Genomic DNA, 12,186 nt, shown 5'->3' on the forward strand with positions numbered 1-12,186 from the left:
GTTATTTCCATTCCACCCTCCTTCCCTTCCCGTCTCAACTTTGTCCTTAGGTTGGAATTAGGTACATCATGGGAATTGTGAGAGAAACGTCAAAGAATGTAGGTTTGCTGTGAAGAGCTGGAGTGAACATCTGCTATTTCCAAGTAGGCATAAGCATGCTCTGATACATTGAAGAGTAAAGTCAAACACTATTTTAAAAATATGTATCTTCACTTTCTGGGTTATAAATTTAAAGCAGATATAAATATAATAGACATTTTACTTTATCTGTGTTTCACAGCAACATTTTTGCATTTTTGTTTACATGTATTTATTTTTGCAGTAGTAGGGTGTTTTTTTTTTGTTTTTTGTTTTTGACCTTGAGTATAATATCTTATTAGAATGCTTTTTTCTCCCTGGTGGTGGTGGCCTTGTGCCATGGAGTTGGTTCCGACTCATAGCGACCCTGTACAGGGTGTCTGAGGCTGTAAATCTTTACGGGAGCAGAACTCCTCATCTTTCTCCCGCGGAACCGCTGGTAGTTTCGAACTGCTGGTCTTGAGGTTCACAGCCCAATTCGTAACCACTATTCTACCAGAGCTCCTTATAGCTCAAACATTTCAAACATAATTTACTTCGCTACAACCTATATTAGTCCAAATGCCCAAATAATATTTCTACTACACAACTTTATTATAATTTAATATTTCTTTATGAGTTATGAAGATAAATAATTATCAAGTCCTTTTATCAGTATTGTGCCATTTTCTCTCATGCAGATATATTTTCAAGAAAATTTCACTTCAGCAAAATAACTATTAAATACTTAAAAACCAATGATAAATATGTTACTTTTATTGCTTATGTTATTAAGTTTCCTGTCTATTTTCTTTTTTTGTATTCTTCATTTATTTATTCACTGATTCAATTGTTGTTGTTAAGTGCCGTCGAGTCAGTTCCAACCCATAGCGACCCTAAACAGGGTTTCCAAGGCTATAAATCTTGACGGTAGCAGAAAGCCTGATTTTTCTCCCGCGGAGCAGCTGGTAGTTTCGAACTGCTGACCTTGAGGTTTGCAGCCTGATTTGTAACCACTACGCTACCATAGTATGGATTAAACATCTTCATACTGAAAGGTCTGATTCTAGACATGGTGGGTGCGATGGGGCAACTCTGGAGCTTACCTTCTGTTGGGAGACACTGAGTTTCTCAGTAAATAGCAAACTGATTATCTCGCACAGTTACCTATTATGTATTTATTTCAGATAGTATTTCTCAGCAAGTCTTCCATCTCTATTGTATAATATTTACATTGAAAAATACAACACATACAGAAAAGTGAGCTTCATAAAGTAGTACACTGTAGTAAGTTTTTATATAATGATTATATCAGTATACCCAGCACCAGATCAACTTATCAAGAAACAAGGTATCACCTCCCTAGAGGCTATGCTCATGGTCTCTTCTAGGTACTACCTTCCCTACAGGGTAATCATTGTACTGATTTCTAATGGCATAGATATATTTTATCTAGTTTAGGTCTTTTGTAAATAGCCTTGTAAAGAATATACAATTTTTATGCCTGAGTGAGGATAAACAAGTCGGGATATGTACCTGTCAGTTATTTTAGTAAGCATGTCTATCTTCAGGTAGACAGAAGACCCTAGAGAATCTACATAACTTTACAGTTATTTTAAGATGAACAAAGTTACAAAGAGTAGTAGTTTTCACCTCAGAGGATGACTTGTGGGACTTAATGTTTAGCTTTCTATCTAGTTGACTTAGATAACAAGAGGAAGGTGAAATTTTCCTAGGTGGATGAGCATAGACACATGCACACACAGTATAAACATACATATCTCTATATGTAACCTCTTCATGCATGCATATATGTTTGTTTACACATGCATGCATTATGATTGAGCTCCTTGAGGAAGTTTACAAATGTTGAGCTTTAGGAAAAAGGTATTTCAAAGGACTGTGTGACTTTCCAAAATTTGGTATTTTTACAGATCCTTGTTTTTTTTTCCTTTTTTTTAATTGTGAACTGAGTGATAGTTTACATGGGAGAACATCACAATGTTTCATTACAATGATTACAGTCTCTTCCATCATCATTCAACAGTATTTGCTTCTATTCCTTCTGTTTTTTTTGTGGGGTGGGGTGCGGGATTGGGGAGATGTACACAAAAATACTCAGGAATATGTAATCATTTAAACAACCGAAAGGCACATCCTACAAGCCTGCCTCCTGGCCGCCAGCACCTAGTCCTTTTGATTCCATGAGTCTAGAGTCCTCAGCTGCTCCCTCTCTCCATGTCCTCATCTTTGCCTCCATCTCTGGTGTTGCTGCTTCTCAGGCTAGGGTTCCAAATTCTGCCTGTGCTCTTCTCCCTTTGTGCTCCTAGGGTCTTCTGTTACTGGACTGTAAGATTAACGAACTTGTTAATCTTTTTTTTTAACAAAACCCTGTTTTTGTTAACGAACTTCTACCTTTACAGTTGTGACAGTCACAATTAGTCATGATAACAATTGCTCACTATTGAATCATAAGAATCTTATCCTCCCCCTCTCTTTTCATTAGACCCATCTAGATAAGATGAAAACTATTCAGTGGGGACTCTGTCTTCTCCCACACACTCAAACTAAACCCCTCCCTCTTGAAAACTTGTAAGCCATTCACTTCATGCCTTTATCACCCCTCATTTTGGTAGCCAATGTCTAAGTTGCCCATCCCTATCTACCCTATGTACAGAGGGGATAGGATTGATACTTGATATGAAGACTCCTTTCCTCTCTGTTGGTATTTGAGCTACTACATCCATGAGTATACGTCAAGTTCATCAAATTGTAGCAATTTACGCTCATTTTTCTTGATCAAAAATTGTTTTGTTTTGTTTTGTTTTTAATCTTCCTCTAGTTGAGGTCTGATCATTAAGCCATTGATGCTAGGTCAAATGGGTACTATCTGCAAGTTTGTGCATCTCCCCTCACTTCATATCAGCTGGACGCTTCACTCTCAGCATGGGCTCAGGAGTCCCCAGGTCTCACCACACTTTGGACCAACCAGCCCTTCTCTCATCTCCAGGTCAATGGAAGTCTATGGAGCATGGTTGAACTCAGCCTATTTCTTTATTCTGCCTTTCCCCCTCTTCCACTCACCATTAGACCAGTGTAGTCTTCAGCAAGCTTACATGCCTGCTCATGTGTTCCCTTTGAGTTTCAGTCTTAGAGGGGGATTTTTCCTGAAGGAACTTGATTTCTTGCCTTGATGTCTTCTCAGTGAATAACTTGCATACCTTGTAGTAGCCAATTATACTGTTATTTTTATTTTGGGTTTTCCTCCACAGAGCCTTGGTTTTTAAACTAGGCTTCTTGGAGTCTGTTTCTTTAGAATGACTTCATGAGAAGCCAGTTGCCAAGGTTCAGAAAGGGTAATAGGTGGGCAGAGTGTCTTTTTACCTCTACTTAAGCAAAATTAGGTTAGCTTTTCTTTGCTTTATGTATCTAATTTCTGCATGGGATTTTATTTACATAATAAAACCATTGCACTGGGCATATCAAAATAAATGATATTTTATGTGAAGGTACATCATAAATTCTTAGGAAAAGTGAATCTTCTTGTAAACTGATAATTTGTTTCTCACTTGCTTTATTATTTTTTAAAGTTTTTATCGTGAACTGAGTTATAATTTACATGGGAGAACATTGGCTTTACACTTGTGTCATTGCAATGATTATAATCTCCTCCATACATCATCATTCAACAATATTTGCTTCCATTCCATATGTTTTGTTTTTTGAGGTGGTAAACTGATAAATTTTATTTTAAATATTGTCAGGGTTGGATCATATATTTTTTACAGTATATAAAAGAATCGATGGTTGATTATAAAGAAAGCTACTTGTTTTTTTTACAAATAGTGTTGTTTTGTGTTGTCAAGTTGTTTCTGACTCAGCAACCCTATGTACAACAGAACGAAACACTGCCAGTCCTGCACCATCCTAACAACCATTTTTATGTCTGATACTATTGTTGTAGCCAATGTGTCAATCATTTTCTTGAGGGTCTTCCTCTTTTCCACTGACCCTCTAATTTTCCAAAAATGATGTCCTTCTCCAAGGATTAGTCACTCCTGATAACATGCCCAAAGTACTGTGATGAATTCTCACTTATAAGTAGAATTCTGACTGTGTTTCTTCCAAGACAGACTTTTTTGTTCTTCTGACCGTCCATCATATATGTTATATTCCTTGACAATACCATAACTCAAATGCACCAGTTTTTCTTTAATGTTCCTTATTTGGTGACCAATTTTTGCATGCATATAAGGCAATTAAAGATACCATGGTTTGGTTCAGGTGCACTTTAGTCCTCAAAGTGACAACTTTGTTTTTGAAATACGGATTACCTACCTTAAAACAACTTGTCTCCTTATGAAAACAAAACAAAATAACTCTCATCTTTGGGACAAACTGAGTAAGTCCTCTTGGTCTACACTTAGTTTTTCATGTAGAGCCATAAGTGAATAACATCATCTGAATGTTTAAGCAATACTTAGAATAATTCTTGGAATGAATTGGATGGATCAATGCATTTCATCATATTTCACCAGCAAATTCAAGATTAACTGTGGTATTGCTTTATGATACAGTGATTTATAAAGTAGTGCTTATTAGGACACCTGAATCTGTCTATAGATTTACATTTTTTTTTAATCTTTATATTTAGGACTATCGTGCTGTCATTGAAAAACTTCCAGAGGATGACAAACCTAGTTTCTTTGGCCTGCCTGCCAATATTGCTCGTTCATCTCAGCGCATGATCAGTTCTCAGGTAACCCCCTCCAAAAATGCCATTTAGCATATATATTGTTACTGTCCCTGAAAGAAACATAGTGACCCTGTATAAGGTTTCTGAGGAGCAACTGGTAAGCTTGAACCGCTGATCTTGCCATTCAAACAGCTTTGCAGTCTGGCGCATTACCCCACAGCGCCACATCACTGTAGCACCCTCTAATTTTGTGTCTGTAATGATGAAGGTGAAGATTTTGATATATGGATATTTTGCACTGGAAACAGATTTTGTGCTAAACATTTTGCAAGCGTTATCTAATTTAATTACCAACCAAGTCCTAAAATTTTGGTACTGTTATTGTTTTCACTTTAAAATTAAGGAAACAGAGGTCAAGGTTAAGTGCTGTTGAGTTGGTTCCGACTTACAGCAATCCTGTATAGTGTTTCCAAGGAGCAGCTGGTGAATTTGAACTGCCAACCTTATGGTTTAAATCAACCTTTCAGTCCAGTGCATTACCCTGCAGTGACACACTAGGACTTCGAGGTAAACTATTATTTTTCCCAAATTACACTTATAGTAAATTACTAAGCTGAAGCCTGAAAGTATTAGTGAACACTAATACTACATGCATGCATGGCACACTCAGAAAACAATGTTGTTGTTAAGTGCCATTAATTCTGAGCTTTGTCATATTGTGAATTCAATAACTTTACTCCAGAAGTTTTTACTTTCCACGTGTTGTTAAGTTATTGTTAAGTGCCTTCAAGTCAGTTCCTATACTAGGAGTCTAACTTCCATTATATACTGCTATTGTAAATCAGTGCCTTTGAGTCAGTTTTGACTCTTAGCAACCCTGTGTAGGGTTTCCGAGGAGCAGCTGGTGGGTTTGAACTGCTGACCTTGTGGTGCTCAGTCCAATTCTACAGTGCCACACCATTATATACAAGTGTAACTTATTGTTTTTTTGTTTTTTCTCCATTATAATTTTTGATCTAAGAACTAAGAATACTCAACAAATGTTTACAAATGAGTATTTGTATTTTCAAAGTCCTGGTGTGGCAATGTGGGTTAATGTACTGGACTGCAAGGTCAGTTTGAACTGCAGATTGACGATTTAAGCTCACTAGCCTCTCCTCAGAAACCCTATAGAGGGTTGTTACAGGTCAGAACTGACTCGATGGCACTTAACAACAACAACATTTGTATTTTCCTATATTTTACAGATAAAAGTCTGCAAGAGAAATGTATCAGTTAACAAAATATATGTTAAATTTCAAAAATCTACTAAAGAGTCTTGATATTAAAAGTAAATATTTTACAATTGAATCACATGGGCCATTAACCCTCCTTCTTAACCTGTATTCTTAGTGATTCTTCAGAACATTGAAATTGCTTTATACCTTGACCAAAGAGTCTTTATACGCAAGTATAATTTTGTGCAAAAATAATTAGGTAATTTGTTATTTAATTCAAGATATATAATTGTTTGTTATTATTCAAAAGTAGCATCATGGTTCTGTGGTACATAATCATTAAAAGACTGACTAGAATTTGTGTCCATTGCTGATCTGAATATCTTGTTATTATTCAAAAGTAGCATCATGGTTCTGTGGTACATAGTCATTAAAAGACTGATTAGAATTTGTGTCCATTGCTGATCTGAATATCTTAGAGCCTGCATGTCCTAAACTCATGATAACGTCATAAATGAGGCTCTGAGGTATATAAAAGAGCAGCCATCATAGATAGCTATTGCCTGACTAGACTGTTCCAAATGCAGTGGTTTCCCTAGCCATCAATTCTGATGGAGATCAGGGAATTGCTGGAAATTTACTCTGCCAATAACAAGTCTAACAGCATAAATATCTAGTTGTGAAGCAAAAGAATATGACCACATGAAGGAGGAAGAGAGCTAATAATAATACTAGCAAAGTTCAGGGATTTAAAACTGCAAACAGAATTTGACCGTAGGCAAATAAAGTAAAAGAGGAACACAAAACTTTAACAGTAGTAGTCAAACTTAATCCTAGAGTGAAATAAAGTAGTACTGTAATTATCTAATTAATTAGTTTGAAAGCTGCTTTGTTCAATAACCATATACACTGTTGGGCACTAATATCATCCAGCTGCTATCTATATACTACACACATAGTTAATGAATCACTTCATTCACAATCTTGGCAGTAGATCTATAGCCCCAAACAATTCTGCTGCTTTCTATTTCTATATTTTAAAAATCTGCCCTAAATCTGTCTATGTATCATTGTAAAGCAGAGAATGATACCTATACAATTACTTTTTTTTTTTCATTCTTCTCCAGTTTTAAATTTAATACTTGCTAAACCACAATCCCAGGTATAGATTAAAGTAATCCTCAAACTGTCATAATTGCATTTTTAGCCAATTTAAAATTCACTGCTGAATTCTGACTCATAGCAACCCTATTCACAGGGTAAAACTGACCCACAGAATCTTCAAGTTTGTAAATATTTTACAGAGGCAGCCTGCCTTATCTTTCTTGTGTGGACTCATAAAGGACTCCTGGTGTGGTGCTGTAGGATCAGCACTGGGTCGCAAACTACAAGGTCAGCAGTTCAAACCCACCAGCTGCTTCTCGGAAATATTAATATACAGGGTCGCTATGAGTCAGAACCAACTCAATGGCACTTAACAAACAACAACAATACTCATGGTGGTGGTGGTTATGTGCCATGCAGTCAGTTCCAACTCATAGCAACTCTGTACAGGGTTTCCGAGGCTGTAAACTTTATGGGAGCAGAAAGCCTCATCTTTCTCCTGTGGAAGAGCTGGTAGTTTCAAACTGCTGACCGTGAGATTAGCAGCCCGACTCATAATCACTACGCTACCAGAATTCTTTACTCATAGAAGTAGTCATTTTTTCTCCAATTGCTTCCCATTTAACTAGAAGTAAAAACATTAATTACAGAAGTCCACAAGATCCTTAAAGCCTTAAAGCCTTCTGCTCTCTTGGAAGGATACAGCCCTCAGTATGTATTGTCTACTAAATCTCATTCCTTTGTTCACTCTGTTTGTTACAGCTACACTGGCCTTGAGCTAATGCGCAAGAGCTTCTGCTATTTCCCGTGGTGGTACAGAGGTTAGGTGTTGGACTGTTAACCACAAAGTTGGCAGTTCAAACCCACCAGACAATCTATAGGTGAAAAGGTGAAGTTGTCGGCTTCCTTAACAGTTTCAGAAACTCTATATAGCGGAGTTGGAATGAACTCTATGGTAGTGGGTTTGATTTTTTTTTTTTTAATCCCCTTCTCATGATAATAAGTGGATTACTTTAGTGATTTGTGGATAATAGAGAATACAGAGAAGGTGGAATAAAAGGATAAATAAAATAGAGGGAGGCATTGGAAAACAATTGTAGTAAGCTAATGCTAGTACCCAAAAATGGTAGAGAGTTTTGGCGGGCAGTTGATAATGATCAGATTTCTTATTAGTTTTAATTCTTCTATAAAAGTTACTTGTTTATTATTCTATAAGAGTGTATATTTTTTTCTTGGAAAAACTAGCTATGTATTTTTGTCCTAAGCATACTTTAAAGTTCCAGAACTTCATTGGTTTTCATAAACTCAGTAGTGATTTGATAACTCTTAAATGTGTTATATTTATTCTTTAAATATAATGCCAGGGTGTTTTTTTTTATTGCCAAGATTTGAGTATTAATTGTTAGTGCAGTAATTTTAGCAACATTGCATTGAATGGCTTTTATGAACCAGCAGCTGTGGTTACTCATACTCAGCAGCTGCAGTCATTCGGAATCAAAGAGTTTTTCATCAATTATTAGAGAAATTAAGAGTTCCTGATAATTTCATTTTTTGAAACCAGGATGTTTCAAAAGGCACTTCTCCCTCAGATATCTGAGATGATAATTAATCCACATTTCATGCACATATTTATTAGCTACAACTTTGCCATTAACACCATCAGCAAAAAGATACGTATATTTTACACACAACGCACTAACTTTTAACTTCTAAATATAGGCAATCTGAGTTTCAATTATTTTCATATCTTTAGTTCTAAGACCATTTAATGAAAAAGCAAATGGACTGGAGAATTTCTCCATCTTTAAATGTTTTAATATACATAATTATTTAATGCTTATTCCTTTTGAGTATTTACATGAAAATACTAGGTTCATTTGATGTTTTTGTTTGTTTTAGGTTTCATTTAGTAAGAAATGAAAATACTCTTACTTTGAAATCCAGTATTAGAAAGAATTAAGCATTTATTTTCTATTTCTTTTTTTTTTCAAAGTTTGTATTGTGAATTATGTACCCACAAATGTACATGGGAGAACATCAGTTTTACATTCATCCTATCGTATTTCATTTCATTGCAATGATTACAATCCCCTCCATGTATCATCAAATAACCAAAGGATACACCCCACAGGCCTGCCTCCAGGCCATCAGCACTCAGCCCCTCTCCCTCCCTGAGTCACTCCATCTGTCCACATCATCGTCTCTGTCTCCATCCCTGGTGTCACTGCCTCTCTGGGTAGGGTCACACTCTCCGCTCTTCTCACTTGATGGTCCCAGGGACCTCGGCTCCTGGGCTGCAAAAACAATTACTCCCCTCCTTTTGTCAAAAAACATCTACCTCTACATTTCCGACCCTCACAGTCAGTCTTGATGGTAGTTATTCACTATGAGTCATAAAATGTATTAGGAAGTTGTCTATCCGCCTCTATATTCTGGAATAATTTGAGTAGAATTGGTGACAGTTCTTCCCTGAATGTTTGGTAGAACTCACCACTGAAGCCATTTGGGCCTGGAATTCTTTTGGTTGGGAGTTTTTTGATGACCTGATCATTTTCTTCTTTTGTTATGGGTCTGTTCAAGTTTTCTATTTCAATCTGTGTAAGTTTAGGTAGGTCATGTTTTTCTAAAAATGTATCCATCTCTTTTAAGTTTTCAGATTTATTGGAGTACTACTCTTCATAGTATTCTGTTATTATCCTTTTGATTACATTTGGTTCCATCGTGACATTGCCCATGTGGTTTCTAATGCGAATTATTTCTGTCCTCAACCACTTTTCTTTTATTAGTTTTGCCAATGGTTTGTCAATTTTATTAATCCTTTCAAAGAACGAGCTTCTTGTCCTGTTGATTCTTTCTATAGTTTTTCTGTTTCTATCTCATTTATTTCTGCTCTTATTTTTAGTATTTCTTTTCTTTTGGTGACTGTAGGTTCCCTCTGTTGGTCTGTTTCTAATTGTTGGAGATGCTGTGTTAATGTGTTAACTTTGGTTCTTTCCTCTTTTTGGATTTGCACATTTATTGCAATAAATTGTCCTCGCAGCATCACTTTCTCTGTGTCCCAAAGATTTTGTTATGTTGTGTGTTCATTCTCATTTGTTTCTAGGAACTTTGTGAATTCACGTTTAATTTTTTCTTTTACCCAGTCACTTTTCAGCAGGGTGTTGTTTAGTTGCCATGTATTCAACTTTATTTCCTTGGTCTTCTTATTGTTCATTTCTAGTTTTATAGCTTTGTGGTCTGAAAATATGCTTTGTAGTATTTTGATGTTTGTAAATTTATGGAGGCTTGCTTTGTGACCTAACGCATGGTCAATTCTGGAGAATGTTCCATGTGCACTGAAGAAGAATGTATCTTGTGCTGTTGTTGGGTTGAATGCTCTGTACACATCTATGGGGTCAAGTTGGTTGATTGTGCTGTTTAGTTCCTGTGTAACTTAGTCATGTTTCTTTCTGGTTGTTCTGTCCCTTTTTGAAAGTGGCATATTAAAATCTCCCACTATAATTGTAAATTTATCTATTTTTCCCTTCAATTCTAGTAAGTTTTGCTTCATATATCCTCATGCTCTTTTGTTGGGAGCATAGATATTTATTATGGTTATGTTGTCTTGCTCAATTGATCCTTTGATCATGAGATAGTGTCCTTCTTTATATCTTATGCTGGTTTTTCCCTTAAAGTTTACTTTATCAAAGATTAGTATTGCCACTCCTGCTTGTTTATTGTTGCAGTTAGCTTGGTATATTTTTTTCCATCCTTTAACTTTTAGTCTGTTTTTGTCTTCGTGTGTAAGGTGTGTCTCTTGCAGGCAGCATGTTTAAGGGTCTTGTTTTCTTATCCTTCCTGCCACTCTCTGTCTCTTTCCTGGTGCATTTAATCCATTGATATTCAATGTAATTATTGATGTTGTTGTTGAGTGCCGTCGAGTCAATTCTGACCCATAGTGACCCTGTGTAGGGTTTCTGAGGAGCAGCTGGTGAGCTTCAACCACCAACCTTGATTATTGATAGGTATGGATTAATTGCTGCCATTATGTTAATTTTTTGGTAGTGCTGTTCATTTCTTTGTTCTGCATCCCTTCTTGTGCTGAGTTTGTGTTTTTTGTGCTATTTCTAGTCAGCTTCTTCTTAGTTTTCATATTTGCTTGTTCTACTTGGAAGTTCATTTTCATGGTAAGTTGTGAAGTATTAAATTTCTTTGGGGTTACCGTATAGTCTATTAACTTTTCCCTCCATTTAAGACAATCTTTTGTATCCTGTAATCTACCTGATCTCCTCGCCATCTGGATATCTGTTCCTACATTTTTTCCTTCTTTGACATTGTTATTATTTTTATCTTCACTTGACTTCCCAGCTCCTTTGAGTTCATTGTTGTAATCTGTTCTGGACTCTGTTATCAGTCATCTGAATTTCAGGTGGTGTTGCCATGCCTGTAAATCTCTGGTTGTTGTCTGTTCTTATTGGCTTTCAGTCCAAAGAACTTTGTTTTTCATTGTAAGTAACATTTCTCTTTTTCTCTTTTCCCTGGCTGCTTTTAGGATTCTCTCCTTGTCTTTGATTTTGGAATGCTTGATTATGATATGTCTTGGTGATTTTCTGTTGGAGTCTATCCTTCCTGGAGTACGTTCAGCTACTTGAATGTTTATATTCTCATCTTTCAAGATGTTAGTGAAATTTTCTTCCAGAAGCTCTTCCACTATCTCCTCTGTGGACTTCTCTAATTCTTCCTGTTCCAGAATGCCAATAATTCTTAAGTTGTTCCTCTTCATGTTATCCAGCATGGATCTTAGACTCTCTTCAGTTATTTTTATCCTTCTTTCTGCTTGATCTTCTATCTTAGCAGTATTGAAAGATTTGTCTTCCAGCTCCCTGGTTCTGGCTTCCATCTCTTCAATTCTGTTCCTTTCCCTTTTCAATGTGTTGTCCATTTCTGTTATTTTATTATTAATCATCTAGACCTCTTTTTGCAGGTTTTTAATTGTTTCCAATGCTGTATTGACCTTGCTTGATTGCTCATGCAGTACATTCCTGACTTCTTCCTTGCTTTCCTACACCCCTTTTTGGAGCATTTGAACCTGTTTCCATACCATTCTTCTGAATTCCTTCTCAGGCATATCCA

At 36.2% G+C, this 12,186-nt stretch overlaps 1 protein-coding gene across 2 annotated transcripts in view; it reads left to right on the plus strand.

Annotated features, from left to right (window-relative positions):
• Positions 1-12,186, plus strand: part of DYNC2H1 (dynein, cytoplasmic 2, heavy chain 1) — a 369,106-nt gene that overhangs the window by 267,831 nt on the left and 89,089 nt on the right. For both annotated transcript variants that reach the window (XM_006833779.1, XM_006833780.1), the window contains one exon: positions 4,712-4,816. In XM_006833779.1, coding sequence (XP_006833842.1) covers positions 4,712-4,816 — 105 coding nt within the window. The remainder of the gene's footprint in view (positions 1-4,711; positions 4,817-12,186) is intronic.

Source organism: Chrysochloris asiatica, unplaced genomic scaffold (genome assembly GCF_000296735.1).
Source record: "Chrysochloris asiatica unplaced genomic scaffold, ChrAsi1.0 scaffold00008, whole genome shotgun sequence".
In the NCBI taxonomy this organism is placed as follows: domain Eukaryota; kingdom Metazoa; phylum Chordata; class Mammalia; order Afrosoricida; family Chrysochloridae; genus Chrysochloris; species Chrysochloris asiatica.